Source organism: Lagenorhynchus albirostris, chromosome X (genome assembly GCF_949774975.1).
Source record: "Lagenorhynchus albirostris chromosome X, mLagAlb1.1, whole genome shotgun sequence".
In the NCBI taxonomy this organism is placed as follows: Eukaryota; Metazoa; Chordata; class Mammalia; order Artiodactyla; family Delphinidae; genus Lagenorhynchus; species Lagenorhynchus albirostris.
The window spans coordinates 3,689,038-3,715,474 of NC_083116.1; the positions used below are offsets into that span (position 1 = coordinate 3,689,038).

Genomic DNA, 26,437 nt, shown 5'->3' on the forward strand with positions numbered 1-26,437 from the left:
ACCTCACACCAAAAACAGAAAATTGTCCCCCTACCTCACACCAAACACAGAAAATTAACTTCAGACTAAACATAGACTTAAATGTTAAAGGCAAAATAATAAAGTTTCTAAAAGAAAAACTAGGAGAATATATTCGTTATATTAGTCAGAAATTTCTTAAACAGAAATTATTAGTCATAAAAAAACTAATAAATTGCCCTTCATAATATTAAGGATTTTTGCTCATCAAAAGATACAATAAGAGAGAGAGAAGGCAAACCACAGACCGAGAAGATATTCGTGAAATACATATATTTGTATCCAGAATATATAAAGAACTTCTACTTCCAATAAGAAGACAGGAACCTCAGATTTCAAACAGTCAAAATATTTGTTCAAACTTTTCACTTTTTAGAATATCCAAATGGACGATGACCATGTGAGAAGATGGTCAACATCATTATTCATTAAAGAACTGGGGCTTCCCTGGTGGCGCAGTGGTTGAGAGTCCGCCTGCTGATGCAGGGGACACGGGTTCGTGCCCCGGTTCGGGAAGATCCCACATGCCGTGGAGCGGCTGGGCCCGTGAGCCATGGCCGCTGAGCCTGCTCGTGTGGAGCCTGTGCTCCGCAACGGGAGAAGCCACAACAGTGAGAGGCCCTCATACTGCAAAAAAAAAAAAAAAAAAAAAAAAAAAAGAATTGAAAACTGAAAATACAATGAAATAGCAGTAGACATCCAGAAAAATATCTAAAATTAAAAGGGCTGAAAATGCTGAATGTTGGCAAGAATGCAGAGCATCTTGAATTCTAATGCATTGCTAGTAAGAATATAAATTGTTTCAACCACTTTGGAAAAATATTTGGCAGTGCTTACTAAAACTAAATACACATATACTCACGACTCAGGAATTCCAATCCTAGGTGTATTTCCAAGAGCAATGAGTTCATATATGTACCAAAAGGCATGTACAAGAATGTTCATTAACAGCTTTCTTCATAATAGCTCCAAACTAGAATACACACCGAATGTCTACCTATGGTAGAATTGATAAGAAGTTCTTATACTCAATACAATGGAATTCTACACAGCAATAAGAAGGATGGACTGCTTCTACCCAAAGTAATAAGGATAAATCTCACAGACAAAATGATGAGTGAAAGAAGCCAGATACAAGAGAGTATATTCCGTATGCTTCCACTGAAATAAAGCGTGAGAACCAACAAAATTAAGCTGGCATAATGGAACCTTCTAAGTGCTGGAGATGTTCTATATCTTGATTTGTGTGGTGGTTACATAGGTGTGTACATAAGTAAAAATTCGTTCAACTTTACACCGAAGATTTATGTACCTCACTGTGTGTAAAATTATAACTTTATATAAAATTAAATTAAAAGGCATGTACAAAAATCTTTATAGAAGCATTTTTCATAGTAGTCCCAAATCATAAACAACCTAAAGGTCCGTCAATAATAGAATCAATCTGTAAATTATGGTATATTCATATTGTAGAGTACTACATAAAAATGAAAACACACCCCAAACTACTGATACAAAAACATGACTGAATCTCAAAAACATAACTAATTGAGCAAAAGAAGCCAGACTAACATATGATTTAACAATTCCACTCCTAGATATATTTCCAAAAGAATTGAAATCAGGGAGTCAAATACTTGTAAATCAATGTTCATAGCAGCCCAAAAGTGGAAATAGCCCAAATTCCATCAGTGGATGAATGGATGAACACGATGCGGTGTATCCATACAACCGAATATTATTCAGCCGTAAAAACAATGCAGTACTGACACCTGCTACAACACGAATGAACCCTGAAAACATTAAGTTCAGTAAAAGAAGCCGGACCCCAAAGGACAAATAATATAGGATTCCATTTATATCAGGTACCTAGAATAGGCAAATCCATAGAGACAGAAAGTAGAATAGAGGTTACCAGGGGCTGGGGGAGGGGGGAATAGGGAGTTCGCATTTAAAGGCTACAGAATTTATGTCTGGGATGATGAAGTTCTGGAAGTGAACAGTGGTGATGATCGCACAACATTGTGAATGTACTTAATGCCACAGAATTGCACACTGACAAATGGTTGAAATGGTAAGTTTTATGTTATGTATATTTTATCACTATTTTTAAAAAGAAACGGGACAAATGCATACTGCACGCTTCCATCTATATGAAGTTCTAGAACAGACAAAACTAATGTATGGTGATAGAGGTCAGGACAGCGTTTGCCTTTGGTTGGAGTATTGACTGGAAGGATACAAAAGGGAGCCTTCTGGAGGGTCAAAGGGGTCATTACACGGGTGCATACCTGTGTAAAAATATGGTCAAACTTTCACTTTACAGTCTATACATTATATTTCCATTTAAAAAGAAAATAAAGAGGAATAGAAACTGGGGGAAACCGCCGTTTAAAATTTGCTTCCATTTCTTTATCCCTTGATCATGGAGACTTCGGCTCACCTGGAGGCAGATTCTCTCTTTGGGGAAGTCGGTAAGATTGGCCCTTCTGATTCTACTTGTATAAAACCAGAAGCTGTGCGTTGTCATGGAGACAACTACAAAGCACCTTAAAACTGACCGCAGAGATTCAGTGTCTTGCCTTGGTTACTCATAGTGGGCGTGGCTAGTCAGAGATGTGTTTATGAGGCTTCTTGACTTTGGGGGTGGAAAGGGACAGGATAAGGGAAAGAGGGGCAGAGAAAAATATTTCTTGGCCATGTACAAACAGGAGGCACTGCGCTTCAACCGTTGCTTGTTCCCATGGGAGTGGGTTATGGGGGCAGAGGTGGGGAGGCAGGAATGATGAACGCACCTTGCAGGTGAGCAGAGTGGATGAAGTGGCTGCTTTCATAAGACTTTGTAAGACTCTGGGCATAAGCAGTGTTGCTTCGGGCACCTCAGAGCAGAGTGTGAAACAAAGCTGTAAAAAGTGCCAAGAGTTTCTTCACCTCTCCCTTCACCTCTCAGAACCCTGCAGCCAGTTCGGAGCATTGAGACGCAGCATCCTTGGTTTGAACACTTGCAGTGTTACCCAAAGCAAAGCTCCTTGAGTGAGGGCAGACAGGGAGAACGTGGAGAACATGGGGAGAGGGTGGCAACTGTAAAGCGATTTGAGCACACGAGCAAGCGTCCTTTTTGCATGTCCAGGGAAACTAGGCAGAAATGTTGACAAGGAATCAGCCTGAGGTACAGCAACCACTCTGTTGGGACCACTGTAATTTGGGCATCAGAAGTGAAGATGACCTCAGCTTATACTTACAGTCTAGTTAAACCTGGATAGAACAACCATATACATGCCTAACTCCGTGGGCCTATGTATATGTGCGTGTTTTAATGTGTATACTTTCTTAACCAAATTGATATCCTACCATGTATTCTTTTGAATCTTTTATTTTTATGGAGTAGTCTGTTTGGGGCATTACGTCGTCATTGGAGATTCTTTTGAGGCTATGTTCCTGAGGCTAGGACGTTTGCCCAGTTGCTGGGGTCTTGCCACCTAACTTCCAGCTAGAGAGGAACCCACCTGTCTGCCCGCCCCTCACTCCTGTGCCTCTCCCCCGCTGGATTGTGGGCTCCGTTACTTGGTCCCAGCAGCCTCCGGAGTTGTGACATAATTGGGGCCCAGCTCCACTCCTTCCATGGGGGTAAAAGAGGACCCGTTTTCAGAAGCCTTGGCAGTACTAGCGAGAAGAACCCACCACACCCAGGGAGCCCTCCTCTGCCTCCAGCCTGCCCCGACCTGGCCACAGTTTGCTAAGCCAGGCAACTGTGGAGAGAGGGGTCATGTGACTCGCCCTGGGGTACAGCAGGGAGGGTACTTGCATCTGAGTCTCTTGATCCCCCAAGGGGTATGCTTTTCCACCCACCCCCAAGCCTCCCCACAAGTGAATCTGGTGGAGGAAGCAAATTTTATTCACAGATCACACACCAAAGACACAAAAACACTTATTTAATTGCTACCACAAACAGAGAACTAACTTAAGGCAGTATAACACATTTCCACTTATCCTTACAATCTTTTGTACAGTAAACTTTAAGTGTCAATTTGAATCAATAATCGAGATTTTTATTAAACAACGTTTTCTTGAATTCTAGAGAAAAATCACTTCCTGGGCTGTCAAGTGCAACGATACAAGACATCTACACCTTAACACGGTGGATCACAGGACCTCAGCCTCCCCCCACCATCCCCACCACAGCTGGGAGGCTCAGAGGGGTGGGGCAGGAGGGAACGGCTTTTGAAGCAGCACTTGTTTACAAGTCCAGGCAGTACTCCATTCACTTCTGGCTACCAGTTATTCCCTCAAATTCCCTTCTGAATGAAAAAGAAAAATGTAAAAACTGATTGCGTAAAAACATCAGGCTGTGTATAATATTAAAAGCATGACTGTAACTGATCCTAGCAACCATAAGTTTGGATGTGGGGAGAAACCAGTTTATGGATAGATTTGTTTTTAAGGAACTAAATGGAAGAAAATCCTGGCAAATACTATAAAAGGTAAAGTAACTACGAATAAAGTAAACACATATCATTTGCATTCGTGTTTGACTACGAAAATCAGCACCAATGTATTTGATGCGGCAATATCTTTCCTTTTGCCATTTGATCTCATAGGCATAAATATTTATTTTAATAAGAGCTCAGTAAATTGTGTTCTTCAGATAGGGGTCATATTTTGTTGCTGGAATTTAGAAAGGAAACTGTTTCAAATACTTGTACTTTATCGCAATTGCCTTTCTTACTGCCGTTAAATGTACAATAAATACTTAAACACATAAAGCTCTGCGGTCACATTCACTTTACAGAAGGCTTTACCACAGCGCACCTTTACCATTGCGCATGCGCTCCTCCCCCACCCACCCCCCCCCCCCTCGAGGAATGGGAGGAGAGAGCAGGAACAAGGAGAAGGAAATGAGGAGTGGGGAGAAACGGTTACACAGGAGTGGGGAAAAACCGAAGTCTACAAGTTCAAGGATCACTGTGGGCTCACAGTCAACCACAGGAGGAAAGGGAGGCTCAGAACAACAGAAGCCAAACTTGAGGGGAAATTGGTCTCTAAAGGAGCAAGCGCGCGCGCGCACACACACACACACACACACACACACACTCACACTTTTGCAGACATAATGGAAAGGAGGAGTATGCCTGAAAGGTAGGTGTAGCTTACACTCTCTGTCAGTGTCTGCATGTGTCTGTGTGTAGGTGCACTAAGATATCTCACTTGTATTACATATGCTAGCCAACCTCGAAAGGGGACCACTGCTTGGCCGCCCCTAAGATCACACAGCCACTTCATCAGAATCAGCTTCAACATCAATAACCACAACCTCCTGGTAATCATCGGTGGCAATGGTGACCACAAAGGGGTCAACAGGGGCAGCGGCAGCAGCAGGCTCCAGCGGGCTGGCAACAGGCTTGGGGGATTCAGCGGCAGGGCTGGAGGCGGGCTCAGGGAGGTCAGTGATGTCACACTCCAGGTGGCCAGCAGCAGTGGGCTCAGGCTGGCCGGCGATGGCAGGCTCCAGGTGGCTGGTGGCAACGGGCTCAGGATAGTCGGCAGGCTCGGGGTGGGTGGTAGCAGGCTTGGTGTGGCCAGTGGTGGGTTTAGGGCAGCTGGTGGCAGGGCTGAAGGTAGCCTTGGAGTGGCTGCCAGCAGGGATGTGGTGGCCAGTGACAGGCTTGGGGTGGCTAGAGGCAGGCTTGAAATAGACAGAGTCAGCCTTGAAGTGGACAGAGGCAGGCTTAGGGTAGACAGTGGCAGACTTGGGGTGACCAGAGGTAGACCTGGAGTGGCCAGAGGCAGATTTACGGTGGCCAGAGGCAGGCCTGGAGTGACTAAAGACAGACTTATGGTGAACAGAGGCAGATGTGCGGTGGGCAGAGGCAGACCTGGAGTGGCCGGAGGCTGGCCTGGAGTGGCCGGAGGCACACTCAGGTTGGCCAGCTGCAGCATCACCAGGTAGTGGAACATTTCGGACGCTCATCGGTATTTCCTCCACAGCAGTACAGGCTTGTTCGCGGGCTCGGTCACGGGTGCGGGCGCGGGCGCGGGCGAAGGCTCGGGCCTCCCGCATTTCCCGAACATCAGTGATGAGGCCAGAGAAGAACTGGATAGGATGCCGCATAGCATGGAAGATGGTAAAGTATTCCCTTCGGAAATTCTCATTGAGGAGACCGTAGATCACAGCATTGAGGCAGCTGTTGAAGTAGGCTACAAAGTAGGATGCAAGATAAAGCCAGTTGGGGACCTTGCCTGCCATCTCCTTTGGACTGACAGCCACCAAGACAGTGAGCACGTTAATAGGACACCAGCACCCTGCAAAGAGGAGGAAGATCACAAACATGGTTAGAAAATTGCGAACCTCGGCAAGCTGGTTGTCAGGATTCTGCCCAGCCTGGTCGCGGACTGCCAGCACTTTGGTCCAGATCCTCACGTAGCAGAAACCCACTATGAGCAGAGGGAGGACAAAGTGGATGCAGACGATGGTCACAGCAAAGGCAGAGTTGTTCAGATAGTTGAAGATGCAGGTGTAGGTGCGAGGATCATACTCGATGGTGCCAATGTACATGTTGGGCAGGACAGCCAGGACGGTCATGATCCAGGTGACAACCAGGTAAATGCAGGTATTGCGCACACTGAAGATGCGCTCATACTGGAGGCTGTGACAGATGTAGCAGTAACGGTTGATAGCAATTGCCACAATATTGAAGATAGAACCGACCACACTCAGCCCTGTGATGAATCCAACCATCTGGCACTGTAACTGGCTCATATCCCAGCCACCAACGGCCATGGCATGCAGCATCAGAGGATAGGGGTAGATGGCCACCAGCATATCAGCCACAGAGAGGCTAACCACGAAGATGTTGCCTGAAAAGCATATTGGGGCGGGGCGGGGTGGGGCGGGGGTGGGGGTGGGGGCGGGGGAGGAAGACAGAGAAGAACAAATGGTTACATTTGGAAATCTACAAATATAAGCTGGAAGAAAAGGCCAGCTGGAGTCGTGACAATTTCGACTTCTAGAATTCTTTTCAAGAAATACAGTTGTGTTTTTATTTTTAGTTACAAGCATGTCCCAGATGATTCCGATGCACAAGCAGGTTTGGGGGACCTGTCCTTTGACAACCTTTTTTTCCTTTCAAACAACATCATCTCTGCTTTGGGAAAAAAGTGAAGTCAGAAAGCAGTAAACACGAAAGCCCGTTGGGGAGCCCTTCACACTCCCACACACACAGACCTGTGGCCATCATTTTGAACAAAAACAAAACGCGAAGTTTTGGCGGAGTACGGGTGGGGGGAGGGAGGGAGTAGAGGGGAGCTGGATGGAGCTGTCTGTCGGAAACGGGCTGGAGGGTAGGGACTGGGGTGGGTGGAGAGATTGGAGGACTGCCAGGAAGCCTCAACCTCCCCCAACCCCGAAAAAAAAATTAGCCCTCTGCCTTCTCTAACGTACCATCGCATTTACAACGCAAACATGTCTAAAGAGAACTGTCCGAGAAAGGGCATGTCGTTTTCTTAAGCGGTCTTTCCCAGCGGGATCAGACAATAATCTAAGACTTAGCCCAGTAAATACTTACCATTTCAGAGGCAACCTAAGAGTAAAAACTGAGGGTGGGGAGAGGCCCTGTAAAATTTAGTCTGAGAAAGTGAGCAAAGAGGGGAAAAAATCAGGAAAATCCCTGCAAGGATTAGCAGAATTGCTTGCTTCACGCGGGTCCCCGAGCAGAGCCGGGCACCAGCACGTTCGCCACCCTGCACACTGGTTCCAGGCCCCCGGTCCCGGGCTTTACTGGAGCCTGCGGGCTAAACAGGAAAGTGCCGGTGGGGAGGGGGCACTCCTGTTTTGTAGGGCGGCGGGAGGAACGCTGTTTGTAAAACCTGCAAGGCCAAGTGCAGATGCGGGGCCCTTTCTCTGGAAACACCTCATTGCTAATTAGCATTGGTTTGGCAAAATATTGCACTTCATCTCGGACTGGGAGAAAATGAGCACTTTTAAAAGGGCAAAGGAACGGCTCGTTCTGCTTCCTTCCGCCAGCACTGCCAAGGCCAGGCCTCGGCGCTTTCTACCCAAGAGGTTCTTTCTAGGGTTTTCCCTCAAAGTAATGAATTCGGAGAAGAAAAGAGGAGAAGAGAGAGGGCAAAGACTTAAAAACAAAACCACAACAACGCTAAAAACCTTTATTTGAATTATGGAAGGAAAGGAAGGTGAAGGAGAAAAGGAAAAAAGAGAAAATGGACTTTGCAGGTGCCCCACCCCCCGGGGGCTCCGGGGTTGGGCCCCTTGGGACCGCACTGCTGGAGCGCACGTGAGATCCAAGTGTGCGGCCCCACGTCTCCGGGGGACCGAGGAGAAATCAGACACACCCATCAAAAGTTTAAAAGAAAACTTTTAATGACTGTGTGCCCGTCACTGCATTTGGAAACTTCTGTGGTGTTTGTGATTCCTCGTCCAAGCAAAGTAATCCCCCAGAGAGTGGCGGCCTCCACTCCCCGGCACCCCGCCCGCCCGGGTCCTGTGGGTGCCCGACCCCCTCAGACCCCGCCCCCTCGCTCCCCTCTGCCCTCCGGCCCCAGCCGGCCGGGATCCAGGCAGCGGAGGCCCTGGGCGCCGCCCCTTCCCATCCGGGGCCCGAGCTGGGCGTTTGGGCCCCTTGGCCCCTCCCCCACCTCCCCTCTCGAGCCCTCTCCCGCCCAACCTGCAAAAGCGGCTCAAGGCTCCGCAGCGTCTGCCGCCCCCGCCCCCGGCAAGGGGCGCAGCGCTCTGCAGCCTCCACCACCGTCCCCCAGGCCCGCTCGCAGCCGGCCCCCTCCCCTTGGCACTGGCAGGCCGCGAGGGGAGTCTCGCTCGCCGCCCCACCTCGTCCCACGTCCGCGCGCTCTGCGGTCTCCCTTGCGCCCCCCACCATACCCTCTGAGCTCTCCTGCAGCCCTCCCGCGATCCTCACCGGTTCTGCCGTCTTCTGTGCCCCCGGGACGCCGAGCTCCCGAACCTTTCCGCCGCCCCGCCCTGCGACCCCCGGTACCCCGCTTACGGACTTCGGGGTCTCCGCCGCCGCCGCCGCCGCCGCCGTCGCTGCCACCGCCTGCTGCGCCCAGCCGGCCGCTCGCCTCTCTCCGCCGTGCGCCCTGGGACGGGCGGACGGAGCTCGGCTCTGGCGGGCTCAGACCGCCCTGCTTCACACTCAGGCGCGGGGGTCTGCGCTCCGCCGCCCGGGAGCTGCCCGGGAGCCACCCTGGAGTCACAGGGCTGCGGCGAGCGGGGACTCGGCCGGGCTTGGGCTCGGCCGCCGCGCTGCGCTCCGGCAAGCGCCGCCTCAGCCGCCGAGAACTTAACTTTACCGGAGCGGGTAGCAACCCCGCTGCTCCCTCCGCGTTAATTCCTCCCGCGCTGCCTCGGCGCGGCCACCTCTGCGGCGTCCGGCTCGGCGTGCTGTCCCCGGGCGGCCGCCGGACTCTCCGCTCGGGTGCCGGCTCCCTCTGCATCAGGTTCCCGACGGGGCCGGGCTCGGCGGTGTGCCGCGCACCGCAGGGACGGGGATTTGCACTTGGTTGCCCAGAGCTTCTCCGAACCTCCGCAGCCTGGAGAAGCTCTGAGTTTATGGCCCCCCCCCCCACGGCGGAACATCATCACTCAGGCTCGCAGGGAAATGGGGAGCAGGATCCATCCACGGGTTCCCTATTGCAGGAGCCCAAACTAACACCCTAGGTAGGGGTTGCAAGTGGCTGCACGGTGGGCAGGGAGAAGGAAAGGGGTCTTACCAGAATTTCGGAGCTTCTTGTTCTTTGACACAGCCAAAATGACCATGGAGTTGCCGATCAGGTCTACGACTATGGTGATGACCATTGCGCAGAACATAAAGATGATTAGGGCCGGTGGGTAGTCTGGCTGCGGCAGTTTACAGCCAACACAGCCGTATGGGCTGGGAACTGCCAGGGTAGGCCTCATGTTGCTGCTGGAGACCGTTAGGTCCTCCCAGCCGGGTCTGGACAGCGAACACCTGCTCTGTCGCCAGGAGCTTCAGGAAAGCTGTCACCCCTCCGAGAGTCGGAGAGCAAATGACAGCACTCCCGCCCCTCTCCGATGAGCTTTTAAAGCCTCAAGAGGTGGCTAGCCCCACCCCAAATCCCTCCCCCCGACCAATCAGAGCTCCCTGATCACCCCCGCTTTGATCTCCAACTCTTTTTGGACAAATCCACATCGAGGTGTCGTCTTGCTTCCGGCTGCCTTGTATGTGCTTCCCCTCTAGCCGCTCCGCCTCCCACCACATCCCCCAGGTACCCTGCGTCGTGACCAGCTCAGAATCCACCTCCTCCCCACCAGCCACTGCGCATCCGTTTCTAGCAAGTTCTCCCTCCCTCTCTTACGCAAACACCTGGCAAAGCGCTGTAGATTGCAGAGCGGGGCTATAGGGTCCCTCTTGGGGGTCCAGTGCCAACCCAAGCTTGTCTGAAGCCCCCAGCAGAGCCTGAGGAGTGGCCAGTGGCCCCTTGGACCCTAGGTATTCGCCTCTGCAGTCTCCTTGAGAGGTTCATCCCATCCCAGTGTTTTGCCTTTTCAAAGCCTTCTATACTCCGCGGAAAGCAGGGGACAGCTGCTGGGGGCTTCCCTCCCCAATCTGGACAGCAGTCTCTAGGGAATTTATTCCCACTCTGGTGCTTGGCAGGAGCTGGTTGGCTCCCTTAGCAGCAGCAGCGGGTGGCACTCAATCCGGTCCCCGACTTGTGTTTTCCTTGAGGAGATGGCCCCTACGTCAGGCTCTGGGAGCAGGGATCGTGTCTGTACTCTGGGAGTGAGAAGAGGTAGATGGTGGCCGCTTGCCCCCAACTCTGGGGCAAGCGAGAGTGAGAGCGCGTCCCCTTCCCTGCTGCCTGGCGCCCTGGCTGCGGGAGCTTCGAGGCTGCTCTGGGAAAAAGTAAAACGGGGGATAAAGCCCTTCTCTTGGACTGCCACTCCTCAAAGAAACCCGGGACGAGCGGCTCCGACTCCCGTCCCCTCTCTAGGTGCTCCGCACGCCTTACGGAGTGGCGCGGGGCACTCGGGTAAGCTCGGGGAGCTGTGCCGGAGCGGCGGGACAGGCGCGGAGGTGCTGGGCTGCGCAGCCTGGAAGCCACCGGCAGACCAGAGGACCCCGCCCCAGGAATAACTCAGCTCAGTCCTTTTCCCTTGCGGAGGGTCTCATTTCAACCTCAACTGGGTCGGGCCGCCCCCTGCCCCGCGGATCTCCCTCCGCAGGCGTCACAGTTCCCTGCGGTGCACCCAGGCTCTCGGAGCGCACGGGCTACGGGAAATCCGAAATATTCGGGCTACAGGGGCGAGATTCGGATACTCGTTCCCTCAACGACCTTGGTTACGGGGGTGGATTTTGTGCCGGCTACTAAAAGTTATGACTCTTGTTGAGAAACCTCCCAGAAAATTTCAGCAAGCACCTTGAAACTTGTCCCAGACTAGCCTTCTTGCTGCAGTGGGGGGATAGGGGGTTGCACTGTCCCGGAGCGCCACCGTCTGGACACTGCCGCCCTCCTGACCTGCGGGGAAGGAGACGGACACCGGGGTTGGGGGCTGGGGCGCGTTCCGCGAGGGACTTGAACATTTAGGGACGTTTAACGGAAAGACAGATACGACTGAAAAATCAAGAGTGCATGCACTTTCTCTCGCTGAAAAGTCCAAACTAGTAATGTGTCTCCTTGTTTGAAGATGAACCCCTCACCCCGATACTGCGCACGCTGCTGAGAAGAGAATCGGCATGAATAACGATCTCCCGCCTGGAGCCTTTTCTCATTCATTATCTCATCGCCCCCCGTCGCCTGGATCCCCGGCCGCGCGCTGTCTGGGCCGGACTTAGCCAGGATTTACCGTGAACGCAGCATAGCTATGCTATCCTCCCTAGGCAACTGTGAGCCCCGAAAAGAGACCAAAGCCGAAAGGCCGCCCACACCGTGAAGCAGTTCTTCACATCTGGCTGCTGATGCTGGGTCCCCGAGGGTTTGGATCCTTTTACTCGTGGCAAAGAGCGGTTTTTAATTCAAATAAACAAAAATTGGAATGAGAAAAGGAAATCAGCATTCTAATGACTTAAGACACTGGAGTGTCCCCTACCCAAGCCACCTCCCCCCACCCAAAGTCTTGTAAACAGAGCTGGCAAACTGTTATCCAGTGCACTGTACTCCTAGATGACGTGACCCCAGAGCAGGCGGAGGCCCAGGACACTGGAAATTCTGGATGGACTACGGCCTGGACTTCCTTGGGACTGAGGGCCGAGCAGGAGAGAGGGTGACCTGAATCCCCTGGCCCCTGCCCCTGTTTGAACACTGCTTGATCGTGACCTCATGGGGCTTGTATTTTTCAAATACTAGACAAGTAGGAGAAGCAACTATTTTAATAATGGAGGGGCAGAGAATTCTGCATCTGGTTAAATTAATTTTCTTATTTTTATGAATTATCTTAATAAAAATTCTGAACGTAGTCCCTATCCTAAGAAAAACAGATGGATATCGAATCCATTATGTGGATGCATATGAGGAAGAAAAGCGGTCAGGCTCTGCCCCAGTAGGACAGGATCCACAGGCAATAAGTTCAATTATTTTGGAATTTAAGGGAGTAGCTTTTTATTGGATAGAGTGCAGTGCATATGGTTTATTTAAGCTTCCAAAAGATTTTTAATTAAGTGTCTTTCTAAAAGGGCTGCTACGAAGTGCTAATAACCGACGATGGAGAGAAACACTTTATTGGGGATATGGAAGCTATTAAGGTATAGATTCAAAATAGAGGAGAGCTAGGATGTTCCCTGGGGATCCCAGGAAAACCGTGGAAACCCATATGGAAGTTGGGAAGGAGAAAAAGCGATGGATAGTGGACAGAGAATGTATAGAGAGTTTGCAGTCCTGGAACCCAGTGAGTGTGGTCCTTTCCCCTAGGTCACTTATTATGAGATTAGGGAGACCAGGGAGCCCCAAAGGACCCCCAGGACTGAAAGCTCGCGACATCCCAGGCAGAGGTGGTGCCGACTGGTGCTCTGTACGGAAGGTAGACATTAGAAGATTTTTCCCCTCTTCTTGTTGGTACAGAAACCTCTCATCTTAGCCTCCACATTTCTCATCTTTTTCTTTAAGGTTTTTTTTTTTGAAGTATAGTTAATTTACAAGATTGTTTTAGTTTCAGGTGTACAGCAGAATGACTCAGATATATATATTTGTATGTGTGTGTTCTTTTTCAGATTCTTTTCCATTATAGGTTATTACAAGATATTGAGTAGCGTTCCCTGTGCTATACAGAAGGTCCTTGTTGTTTGCCTATTTTTTATATAGCGGTGTGTATATGTTAATCCCAAACTCCTAATTTATCTCGCCTCCCCCCGCATTACTCATCTTTTGAAAAACTGAAGATCAGGGTGGGCCTGGCAGTCAGGGTGACAGCTGGCCACTCTTTCAAAATGAGTGAGAGCAAGCGAGTGATTTTTTTCTGCACACACAAGGATAGTGCTACATCTTCAGACCTCTTATTATAGAGGCAATGGCAGGTTACTTTTCATCATCCTTCTTGTTCACCCTCAAGTACTATAATGATACCTCACTTGTAATTAGTGCATTGTAAGTTTAAATAATAATTTTATAATTTCAAAAAATCCCATCAGTACTATAATGATGTTCACCCTCAAGTACTATAATGATACCTCGCTTGTAATTAGTGCATTGTAAGTTTAAATAAGCTTTTTAGAGTTTCCAAAAGTCCCATCAGGGATATATTCTCACAACAATGCCATTTAACAGGTGGGGAAACTGAGGTGCAGAGAGGGCAAAGGGCTTCCCCAAGGCCATGCCAAGGTTAGTGGAGGAGCCTCTCTTCCACAGCCCAGCTTCGGAAGATAGCATTTTGCTCTGAGACTTGATTGGGTGGATTCTGTGTTCTCCTTTTTGTTGTTGTTCTATTTTTTGTTTGATTATTTTTATTGAGATACATTCACATACTATATTCACCCTTTTCAAGTGCACAATTCAGTGTGGGGTTTTTTGTACATTCCCTAAGTTGTACAGCCATCATTACTATCAAATTTCAGAACATTCCCATCAACCCAGAGAGAAACCCTGTATCCACTAGCAGTCTCTCCCCATTCCCTCCAGCCCCTCAGCTCCTAGGAACCACTAACCTGATGTGTGTCTCATATGAATAGGATTGTACAGTATGTGGTCTTTTGTGCCTGGCTGCTTTCCCTTAGCATAATATCTTCAAGGTCATCCATACTGTAGCATGTATTAGTCCTTCATTCTTGTTTATGGCCATATAGTATTCCATTGTATGAAGAGACTGCATTTTGTTTATCCAGTTGTCCCTCAATGGACCTTTGGGTTGTTTCCAATTTTTGGCTATTATGAGTAATGCTGCTATGAACATTTTGAGTTCTCTTTCAGCCCCCAAGCAACCACTGGCCCAAGAGAGACAGAGGGCCTCTAAGTGTCGGTTCACACCTCCTCTCCCACCCAGGGAGGGCAGGACGGCTAAGGGCTGCCCCAGTCACTCCGACCTTCTTTGACCAGTACTCCTCTGACGTTACCAGATCGTCTGCTGAAGCCACATTAGACCATTGACTGACACTTTAATATATGAAAACTGGCAAAACGAGAATTTGGTGCAAACCCCGTAAGAGTGAAAAAGTCTTTCAGTTTGAGTACAAGCAGAACATTCTTCATTTGTTCTTGAACTTTGGGGGATGTCTTATCTCTTCTTGGGACAGTACACAGGAGTCTGGAAGGTGCTTTGCACACCCAGTCCCTGCTCCCTCGCAAACTGCTCCTACCCCAGCACTGAGCAGATGCCTGATGCAAGGAGACTGCATTTGGCTCAATTCTTGAAAATGAAAACAAGATTGGACCCAGCTCTGCCACTGGTCAGCTGTATGACTCTGGGCATGTGACCTAACCTCTTTGTCTCAGTCTCTTCAGCTATAAAATGCAGATAATAATGGTGCCTCAAAACTCGTCATAGGGTGAATGGGGGAGTTGGATGAGATAATACATGCAAGCACTTAGAACACTCTCAAGAATGGAGTGGGCATTCAGCAATCACTAGCTATTCTTCTTCTTATTATTCTGAACATTTCTAATACTCTAAACTCTATTTGGTTACACTTCCGTAGAAGACAGAGGCTCTCTGGGACATCAGAGATTCTGTCCCCTGCTGGCTCTTGCCTCTAGGCTCTAATTCCTGGCAGAAGCCACCCAATGGGCACTCACCAGCATCCCAGGCCACCATGACACGTGACAGTGTGTTAGATGGAAAGGGACATACAGAGTGACTCGCATTTCCAGTGCCCCCCTGAGATGCTTCACTGATACAATTTGTATATTTTCCATGAGAAGGAACAATCAGATTTCTTGACATCAGTCAGAATAAAAGCATGGAAGATGGTTGGTCTAGAGACGGGTCAGACCTGAAGTCCACAGGGGGCTGGGGGAGCTGGGTTTCAGCAGAGCGTGGGACCAGCCCAGGCTGAAGAAGGTCTAGTCCCAGGTCGACGATGGGGGCCAGGACTCCAGGGGCAAGGCTGTGGCCCCAAAGGAACTGCGCAGGGATTTGGGCAGGAATCAAGCCACTGGAATGGGGAGCCAGCCAGGTCATGACATCAACCAACTCAAGAGCAGCTTGGGACAGGTGATTTTTGTTTTTTTTCCTAAACAGACTATGTCTGGTCGCATTTACGTTACCAACTTGGAGACACTGTCTCCAGATCTGTTAAATGAACAAGAGAATGATTGTCCTCTCCAAACCCTCTGGGCTTAATTCATCATGGCTAGGACCACTTTATCCTCCCCTGTGGTTGAGTCGTTAGAAGGAGCAGGACACATCCATTTTCTTTAGTGCGATCAGGGAACTCACCCAAACAATTAGCAGCCAGTATTTCCAGAATCCCAGTGCCTGATAAAGACTCCAGGTTACCAGGGAAAGAAGCAGCACATTAATTACTTGTAGTGATACATGGACTCCCTACCCCTTATTCAATTTACCTGATAATTAGAGCTTAATGAACAATATCCATTGTCCTAGTTTCTCACTCAAGCCAAGCATGATCACCCATGCGTTTAAAGACTGTCCCTCTTATTAATCAACCTTCTGACTTCTGGTGCAATAAACAGCTTGTCCCGGAAGCTCCGCTTTAGCCCCCTCTATTACAAGGCATAGGACATGGGTACTGATCAGGGCCCAACCCCGTCCTCTTCCTCCCCAGTGGGTCCACTCAGCCCCTAATGATGGCTAACATGTATGTGTCCTTCCTAGAAGCCAGCCACTGTGCTGAGTGCTTTGTTCATATATATATATATATGAGACAGGTACGATGACTAGCCCTCTTTCACAGATAAAGAAGCTAAGGCCCAGAAAGGTTATGTCACTTGTCCCAGGTTGCACAGATAATATGATAGAGCTAGAAGTCTAGCTTGGGTGGTCTGACTCCAGAGTCTGTGGCTTCACCAAAATGCCTCACTGCACGCATTGTTCCCGGCTCTACGGTACTGGTTCTCAAACCGAGTGCGAGTTAGCGCCACCAGGAGCACGTAGGGAAAATGCAGCTTTCAAGGGCTGCCCCTAGAGATTCTGATTCGGCAGGTCTGGGTGGAACCCTGGAATCTGCATGTTTCCCAAGTGCCCCAGGTGATTCTCGATTCAAGGTTCCCAGAGACCCCTCTTACAGAAACCCTGCTCTTACAATCCAGTCTTACACCTAGCCCCTGGCAATTGAAGGAAGTCTAGACCTGGCAGTCAGTGACTCAGTGCCTGAGCTGCTCCTGAGACTGAGATCCTGCTGGGACTTGATCTACTTGTTCTAGTTCATAAACTCTTGCTTTGGTCCCCAGACTGAATCCCACCCTGTACCTCAATTCTGGTGATTAGAATCCTGGCCCAATGCCTGACAATGACCTGTTCAGCTCCCTGGTAACGGGGCTGCCTTGCTCTCCCAGAGACCAGAGGCCTGACCATGCCCCCTTCCTGCCGCGAGACTCAGCCTGGTGGCCTGCCCAAGTAGAGTTGCCTGTGTTAGCAGCTGAAAATATGGGATGTCCAGTGGAAATTGCATTTCAAATAAATACTAATAAAATCTTAGTATAAGTATGTTCCATGCAATATTTGGACATACTTATACTACAAATTATTCATTGTTTATTGGAAATTCAAATTTAACTGGGTGTCCTGTATTTTATCTGGCAACCCTATGACGGAGGGCCACGGCCCCTGCACCAAATTTGCACCAAATTCTCATTTTGCCAGTCTTCCTATATTAAAGTGTCAATCAATGGTCTAATGTGGCTTCAGCAGACGATCTGGTAACGTCAGAGGAGTACTGGTCAAACATGAGGACTTGGCATGGATTGGCAAAGAGCCTGCCTTCCTTCCTCTCACACTTTCCCCCCAAAAGGGGCCTGGTCAACTCTGGGAGCAGAGCCTCTTGATTCAAGACCAGAGGATCCCGGTTTGCCCTGTGGCTATCACCTTGCCTCCAGTAGATACTGGCCTGTGCATGTTTCCCACTTGCTTCAGTCAGCATCCTCTGTCTACACAGGAGGTTCCTGAGCCGCCCGAAAAGAAATCCTTGCCTCCCGTTCACCTGAGATACACAGTACTGTCGAGCTGCCCCTGCGAGTAGCAGCTTAACTGCAAGTTGACCCCTGTCCTTTGAGGTATTGACATTTCTATGTTTTGATTTCAGCTAATACTGTATTTGAAACCATTGCATGTTTTCTATAGATGATGTCTTAAAGGTATAGTAAGTTATCTTTGAGAACCTCAGTTTTAGATGCCCCAGAAGACATAGGTTTGGGGTGTTCTTCTCAGGAGTCCTCCCAAAGAACTTTGTACACCCCACGTAACCTATTCTAAGTCAGGTCATCTCCAAGCTACCTCCAAATTTGGTGAACTTCCATCTAGCTATTTTTACATGATGTTATAACCAACAAGCAGTCAGGAGAAATGTTACTTTCACTTGCATACGTTTGTCACCTTAACCATGGAGTCAGGGCGGGACCGTCTAATGTTACTTCTGTATCCATCCCAGGCAGAGGGAGGTTCACGAGTGAAAGGTGGGGAATTGTGAGTTCTGGGCAGACGCCACCTCCTCAAGCTAGGCGTTCCTGGAGAGGAGATCGTGTAGAGGGCCAGATTAGGAGACGTGGCTGTCTGGAATGTTAAACAAGCAGAAGGACGAACAGCAACGAAACAACCTAACAAGACCATTTGTTTGTAGAGTCGCTAGCCCAAGTCAAAAAGATTCTTAAGACTTCACAGGTGCTTCTGTTTTCTCTTTGCTGAGGCTGGCATCAGTTGGCAGGACCTAACACCCCAGGTAATTAGATCGAGCAGATTACTGTGTTCCAGCGACACTTGGTCCCACTGAGTTCTCATTTGGAACAGAAACCATAGGCATTTGGGGAGGCTCCCCTCTCTGTCTGGCCTGCAAGACTCTCATCTGAGGGGTACCCCTCCCGTCCTTCATCTTCAGAACACCTCCTGACAATAAGCTAGAAGTTCTGATGCTTCTGGCCCCTCTTAAACAGATATTCCATATTTAAGTTCCACTTTCTAATCAAAATTGTCTTACTTGCCAGCCTCCTCTTCCCGTTATGTTTCCTGTTCTCCCTGAGACACATCAGTTTTCACAAAATATCAAAAAAAAAAAAAAAAGCTTTTCTGTGACTTCCCCTCCTCTTGGCACCCCTTCTGGCTTTAATGGAAAACTCAAGTAATTTGCTTGGAGAGAGTTTTGAGGTGATCACCGAGCCTTTTCCTTCAGTCTGCAGCCCCAGCTACCATGTTCTGTGGTCTTGGAGTAGGAAGACTTCTGCATCTACCCAGCCCTTCAACAGAGGGACTGGAACGCAGCAGCCCTCCTTCCACACGCGGTGATAATGGCAACAGTTCTTCTTTATCAATGTCCTCTAAGTGTCAGGCACAGGGCCTCATCTCATGTCTTCCTCACCGCAAACCAGAGGGATGGAATTATTAGGAGGAAACAGAGGCTATGAGAGGGGAGACCCTCTCTCCCATCACGTACATCCTCTCCTTCCCTTAACTTCCACCCTCTCTTCGATACCCCCAGTCAGGATAGACCCAGGCTCTTGTGGTGGGGAATGGGGACTAGCTGGGTTTGTCAGTGTGAAAAGGAGGGTTTGCTCTGGATGGGAACTGGCTAGTTAAATGGTTTCCCTCTCCCTGGCTGGTGATAAAGCCCCGAGATCCCAGGCCTCATGCAGGCCCTGGAAAGCCGCCTGGTTAGTCATATGTAACTGGGAGCATGTTGGGCTCTTTCTTGTTACCAAGGCTGGAAGGGGAGATATTAATTACTGATTAAACTTCTTTAAGGATTATAGTATTGTTCAGGTTTCTGTTTCTTGCATCCTAGGAATAAATCCCTCTTGGTCATGGTGTAAAATCATTTTAATATGCCGTCAGATTTGGTTTGCTAGTATTTTTTAAACGTTTTCTGCATCAATATTCATAAGGGTTATTGGCCTGTAGTTTTCTTTTTTAATATTGTCTTTGGTTTGGATATCAGGTTAATGTTGGCCTTGTAGAATGAGTTTGTTAAGTGTTCTATCATCTTCAGTTTTGGGGAGAGTTTCAGGAAGATTGGTATTAATTCTTCTCTAAATGGTTGAATTCATTGATATGACAGATAGAAATGAATCCCTCAAGGAGCTTGCAAATTCAGTTCACTCTGCTCTCTCCATTTCATGTAACGGCACTGGAACTGGATTGCTGCTCCCCTAAACTTCAGGGAAAGGGCAAGTAAAAATGCCGTGATATCTCCTACCATTTTAAATGTCATTTTTTTCTCGATTGGGCATTTGCTTGGTTGCTATAGACCTTTGACTGATTTCCAGAGCTCCTATAAAGTTATTTTAATAACTTTCTAGGTATTTGTATTTCCATGGGAATATGAGAACCTAGACCTTCCCAGTCGGCCGTGTTCCTAGATTCAATTTTGAGAGTTACTGTTTTCTGGGAATTTATCCATTTCATCTACATTATCAAATATATTGGCACAAAGTTATTTATATATCCTTTTTATCTTTTTAATGTCTGCACAACTGTAGTGATATCCTTTTTTTCTTTCCTAATATTTGTTATCAATTCATTCTTTCTTTTATTCTTCATCAACTTCTCCAAAAGTTTTATTTTCTGATTTCTTTCAAAGAACCAACTTTTGGCCTGTTTGACCTCTCCATTGCATGCTTGATTTCTAGTTCATTAACTTCGGTTTATATCTTCATTATTTTATCCCTTCTACTTTATTTGGGATTAATTTGCTGTTCTTTAATAATTTTTTAGACGGATGCCTAGATTATTAATTTTAGTCCTTTTTTTTTTTTTTTTTTTTTTTGCGGTACGCGGGCCTCTCACTGTTGTGGCCTCTCCCGTTGCGGAGCACAGGCTCCGGACGCGCAGGCTCAGCGGCCATGGCTCACAGGCCCAGCCACCCCGCGGCATGTGGGATCTTCCCGGACCGGGGCACGAACCCGTGTCCCCTGCATCGGCAGGCAGACTCTCAACCACTGTGCCACCAGGGAAGCCCAGTCCTTTTTCTTTTTCTAGTATAACCATTTAAGGCTATGAATTTCACTCTAAGCAGTTCTTTAGTTGCATTCCACAATTTTTAATATACAACATTTTCATTATTATTAAGATCTAGATATCTTTTTTTCCTTAAAATACCTTTTGTGACTCATGGGTTATTTAAAATTATGTTTCTTAATTTCCAAACATATAGAGGCATACTAGAAATTCTTTTGCTGTTGATGTTAATTCCACTGTGATCAAAAACATACTGTATATGATTTAAGGCTTTTAAATTTGTCAAGACTTGCTTCGTGGCCCTAAATATGGTCAACGTTTGTAACTGTGTGCTTAAAAATAGTGTGTATTCTGCAGCTTCTGAATGCAGTGTTCTACATATGTGTGTTAGGCCAAGTTATTAAACCATGTAATTTTAATCTTCTGCGTCACTATTGACTTTTTGTCTTTTTTGCTTTATCAGTTTCTAAGAGGAGTATTACAATCTCTTACTGTGATTGTGAATTTATCTATTTCCATTGAATAGTTCTAGAAATTATTACTTTATATATTTTGACCTTGTGTTATTAATTCCATACACATTTCTAATTGTTACTGAAGTTTCTATCGTTACAAAATAACTCTATACCTAATCATGCTTTTTGCCTTAAAATCTATTTTGTCTGATGTTAATATAGCCAGACCAGCTTCCTTTTAGTTAGCAACTTCATGGTATTTCTTTTTCTAGCCTCTTAAAATGTCAACCTTTCTGTATCTTTCTTTTCTATATGAGTTTCTTATAAATAGCATTTAGTTGGATCATTTTTGTCCAGACTGATATTCATGGTCTTTTAACTGAAGTGTTTAGTTACTTACATCAGTGAATGTCCCAAATAGTACAGCAGTTAACATCACTGGCTTCATTGAGTACCTTTTCGAATCATTCCATTTTATTCCTTCTGCCAGTCTGAAAGTTATCATCTCCAATTCTAACCTAGATTCACAACATGCATGACTTATTTATGAAGTTTGGAATTGATCAATACCTTCACCCTCTTCCCAGATGATGTAAAGATCTGCGAACACTTTAGCTCCATTTAGTCCCTCCCAACTTATATATTACTATTTTCAACTGTTTTAATTTGAACTTTTATCTCAAACCTCAGAAGACATTATTATCATTTCAGTTAGTAAATGTTCATTTCGTTTTACCCACAAATTTAATACTTTCTTGTTCTTCATTCTTTCTAACAAGTCAGATTTTCATTCTCAGATTTCTATCCTTCTGTCTGAAGTACATTCTATAGAATTTCCTTTCTTGTGTATCACCTATGATAAACTCTCTTAGTTTTTGCCTTTTTCCCCTGATTCCTAAGATATCATTTTTGTTGGATGGACAGTTGTTTACTCTGAACACACATTAAAGATTACAGTTCACTGCCTTGTGTGTTTTTAATTTGCTGTTAGGAAATCAGCTATCAATATATCAATAACTGACACTCTGAAATAACTTCTTTTTTCTTCTTTTGTTGCTTTAAATTTTTTCCTATTCTATCTTTTAGTACTACAGTTCCACCATAATGTGTAAAAGTTAGATTTCTTTTAATTCATTTTTCTTGGACTTCACCAGCCTCCTTGAATCTCTAGCTTGTTATCTTTTAATATTTCTGGAAAATTCCTCTTCAAATATTGCCAGTTGCCCAATTCCCTCTCACTCTCCTCTCCTTCTGGAATTCCAAGTAAACATATGGTAGACCTTCTCCCTCTATTATGAATACCACTTGGCCTCATTTACATATTTTCTACCCCTTTTGTTTTCCCGTTCTGCATTCCGGATACTTCTTCATTCTTTCTTTAGCTCTGTCTAATCTGTTAATGTATTTTTAATTTCTAGAAGTTATATTTGTTATGTTTCTTAAATCTCCTAGGTTATTTCTTTTGAATACGTGTACCAAGAAGAAATGTATAAGCTTCTATTTCATTTCTTTAAATATAAGGAATATATTTATTTTCTCATACCTGTCTAATAATTTGATTATTTGAAGTCTTTCTGGATCTGGGTCTCTCCCATCTCTTGCTTCTGCTACTTTTCACTCATGGTATTTTGATTCCTATGTGACTTTTTCTTTTTTTTTTTTACTGTGTCCATGAAAAATTATTTGAGGGGATTCCTTGAAGCCCAGAATAAAAATGCCTTCTTCCAGGGAGGATTTGACTTAATTTCTGCCAGAGACTAAAGTCATTATCAGTCTGGGAGTACTTTAAACTAAATTCAGGTTTGGAGTTTTGTGGACTGCTTAGCTGTTGCAAATTTGGTTTGCAAATCTACAGCAGGGCTGTGATTACAACTCCTCAGGGTTTTCCCCCTGCTCTGCTCAATGCCAAGGTAACTTTCCTTGCAGTCACCTAGGAAAGGGACAGGTTTAATTCTGTTTTATCCTTACCTTGAAGTTATAGTTCTCTGGGGTCTCAGTTTATCGTGCAGAACGTTTCCTGTAAGACTTCTCACCCCGGTCCACTCTTGGTCTTTGACTTCTGTCTCCCTTTCCCCATGAAGCTGTCCAACCCCAAGTTCAAGTATGCCGGGATCAGCAAATACCCTCAGAACAAAGGTTGTATTCCGTTAAACTTTCTGCGTTATCATGTTTCATTAGATTTCAGGCTGGTAATTCTTTTCTCTGTTGTCATCTCTTTCATGCTTTTAAGATTTTATTTTTTTAACAGCTTTATTGGAGTATAATTGCTTTACAATGGTGTGTTAGTTTTTGCTTTATAACAGAGTGAATCAGCTATACGTATACATATATCCCCATATCTCCTCCCTCTTGCATCTCCCTCCCACCCTCCCAATCCCACCCCTCTAGGTGCTCACAAAGCACCAAGCTGATCTCCCTGTGCTATGTGGCTGCTTCCCACTAGCTATCTATTTTACATTTGGTAATGTATATAAAAGATGTGGGGCTTCCCTGGTGGCGCAGTGGTTGGGGGGTCTGCCTGCCGATGCAGGGGACGCGGATTCGTGCCCCGGTCCGGGAGGATCCCACGTGCTGCGGAGCGGCTGGCTCCGTGAGCCATGGCCGCTGAGCCTGCGCGTCTGGAGCCTGTGCTCCGCAACGGGAGAGGCCACAACAGTGAGAGGCCAGCATACCGCAAAAAAAAAAAAAAAAAAAAAAAAAAAAAAAAAAAAAAAGATGTGTATTTTACCTAAGTTCTCTGGTTGTTTTCAACAGATGAATTGGCCCAATTAACCTAGCCTGCCATATCCCTGGAACTGGAAAGCCTCAAACTCTCTCATTTTCTGTAAGGAGAGTTTTCCTCCCCAAAAATACATGCCTGTATTCTGGAGTGCAGTGGTCCAACTACTCTATGTACAGGTTTTCAGATAATTCCCTTCTCCATTTTGTCCATATCTTGTCCTCTGGCATCCCCAAATCCTGAGGGTCTCTTGGACTTCCCCTCTTTAACAATATCCCCAGGAGGCAGTTTCGTGCACTTGGTTTGGTCAGTTACCACTCTCATCTGCATGATGCCCTGCAGATAGTCGTTGGAATCTCTCTGCTATGAGACTATGAGACTTTGTTATTGTTGGTTTATCCTTTTTTGCCTTTTATTTTTTATAGTGGAGTTTCACTAGGGCTTGAAGATAAACAGAAGAGCTCAATCTATCATCTCTAAATGGGAATCCGCTTCACTCTTCAGCCCACTGTAACCTGAACGTGCCTCTGCCAATCTGCTGAAACTTCCTTTGGCAAGGTCACCCAACAACAGCCCCCATGCTGCTAAATTCAATGGATATGTTACATCTCTCTTCCTTGATTTGATACAGTTGTATTTGATACAGATGACGACTCCCTCCTTCCTGAAACACTCTGTTCTCTTTCGTTACATGACAGCATACTCTCTCGACCCTCTACTTACCTCTCTGGGCTTTGTTTGCCAGCTTTTTCTCCTGTAAATGACGTAAATGGGCACTGAACCCAGGCTCAAAGGACCTGACTTCTTTTCTGACTCTATTCAGTTTGAACAAATGACTTCCACTCTCTGGACTTCGATTTATGATTTCTAGCAGCACTTACAGTTCTAAGGTTTTATAATTCCATATATTTGAAGACCTTTTCAGGAATGGAAATGATAGTAAATAATGTCTACGAAAGCTGAATAGGACCACACCAGTTCTAGTCAACAATATTTAATGGTACATTCTAAAAAACGAAACTCACTTAGAGGAACAAATGCCTTTTAGAGCTCAGCAGCTTTCATTTAGCTGTGTATGATATGTTACCAAATGTTTCTTTTTTAACTAGAACATCCTGTGTGGGACTCTGGGTTTAAACAGAAATATTTAATAACCTTACCGGGCGCTGTGTCAAAAAGAGCAAAAGAATCAGAGCATCTGGTCCCCTCCTTGAATCACAGTGGGATACCCTGTTTGACACAAAGATACATTTAGAAGGTCATCTTGGAAAAAATCACTCCCCAGTAAATGAATGGTATGTCTTCAGTATTCTATAAGAATGATGGGCTCTTTGCTTTTATAATTTAGTCTTACATGTGCTCCCAAAGCAAATCACCATGAAACTTTGATGGTGAGGGAAAAGTTTCTTTTGTTTTTCTAGTTTTTAATTTTTGTGGTAAAGTATCTGAAGTTCTCCAATATGCTGGCATTTTTCACTAGCTGAATTTTCTTATGTGATGTGATTGTTTGGGAAAAACAACATTAAGCTAATGCTGCAATGGGAGAAAAGGACGTCTAACTCATCTCTGTTAATACGTGTTTAGAAACAACTGAGAGATGTCATATCTTTAGCACCCTTGGATGGTTTAGACCTGATTTATAACTCAGCCCCATCCAGTAGAACTTTCCGTGATGATGGGAATTTTCTCTATCTCTAATCTGGTAGCCACCAGCCCTATGTGACTATTGAACACTTGAAATGTGGCCAGCATGACTGAGGAAGTTGTACATTCATTTTATTTAATTCTTAATTAATTTAGATTTAGACCTAAATCACCACATATGGCTGCTGGCTCCAGAGCACAGGCATTAGTTTTTCCATCTGTGGGGAAATCTTGGGGTCAAGGTGTACGTGAGAGTGAAGCAGATCATCTCCAAGAGCCCTCTTGATTCTAAAGACTGTGCCCCTCCTTCTGCCCCCACTACCACCCGCTCAAAAAAAAGGGGTCCAGGAAAACATCCTCCAAATAATCGGGAGGCAATGAGGGAGTCAGGATGGCAGGACAGACTGTGTGGTGAAACCAGAGGGGACTCCTGAGTGCAGCTCCACCCCTAATCTTTTCAGAGCCCAGGACAGAGAACACAAGGAGGGCAGTGCACTATACGCCTATGCATTTAAGAGTGTTTTATTAAACTAACAAGAAGTTAAATTAAAAACAGGAGTTAGGGTCTTGCAAGTAGATTTCCTGTGCTAATTGAAGAGTCTGAGCTTGGGGCCCCAGCTGGATAGGTAGGTCAAATAATCTACCCGGGACCACACAGCTAGTACTGAGTTGAACAGTGCTGTGGACTGAACTCTGTCCCTCCCCTTCCAAATACACCGAAATCCACATGTTGAAGCCCTTACCCCCAATGTGACTCTATTTGGAGAGAGAGCCCTTCGGGGGATAATTACAGTTAAATGAGGTCTTAAGGGTAGGGTGCTGATCTGATAAGATTTGTGTCCTTGTAAGAAGAGGAAGGGAGACCGTGTGGCGCAGTGGTTGGGAGTCCGCCTGCCGATGCGGGGGACGCTGGTTCGTGCCCCGGTCCGGGAAGATCCCACGTGCCACACCTCTCTCTCTCTCTCTCCCTCTCTCTCATTCTCTGTGTGTGTGTGCACACGCATGCTTGTGCACAGAGGAAAGACACAGCCAGAAACTGGACGTCTACAAACCAGGAAG

The 26,437-nt window shown here is 46.6% G+C and overlaps 1 protein-coding gene across 1 annotated transcript; it reads right to left on the reverse strand.

Moving 5' to 3' along the window:
* Positions 1-5,281: 5,281 nt before the first annotated feature.
* Positions 5,282-9,949, reverse strand: GPR50 (G protein-coupled receptor 50). The gene is made up of 2 exons (XM_060138102.1): positions 9,763-9,949; positions 5,282-6,873 (listed from the first exon to the last, which is right to left on the reverse strand). Exons 1-2 carry the CDS (start codon positions 9,947-9,949, stop codon positions 5,282-5,284), a joined length of 1,779 nt encoding a protein of 592 aa, XP_059994085.1.
* Positions 9,950-26,437: the final 16,488 nt, after the last annotated feature.

Coding starts and splice junctions, on each gene's coding strand:
- GPR50 (XM_060138102.1), bottom strand. CDS start 9,949: ATGAGGCCTACCCTGGCAGTTCCCAGCCCATACGGCTGTGTTGGCTGT. Junction 6,874..9,762: donor CAAGAAGCTCCGAAATTCTG/GTAAGACCCCTT, acceptor TATGCTTTTCAG/GCAACATCTTCGTGGTTAGC.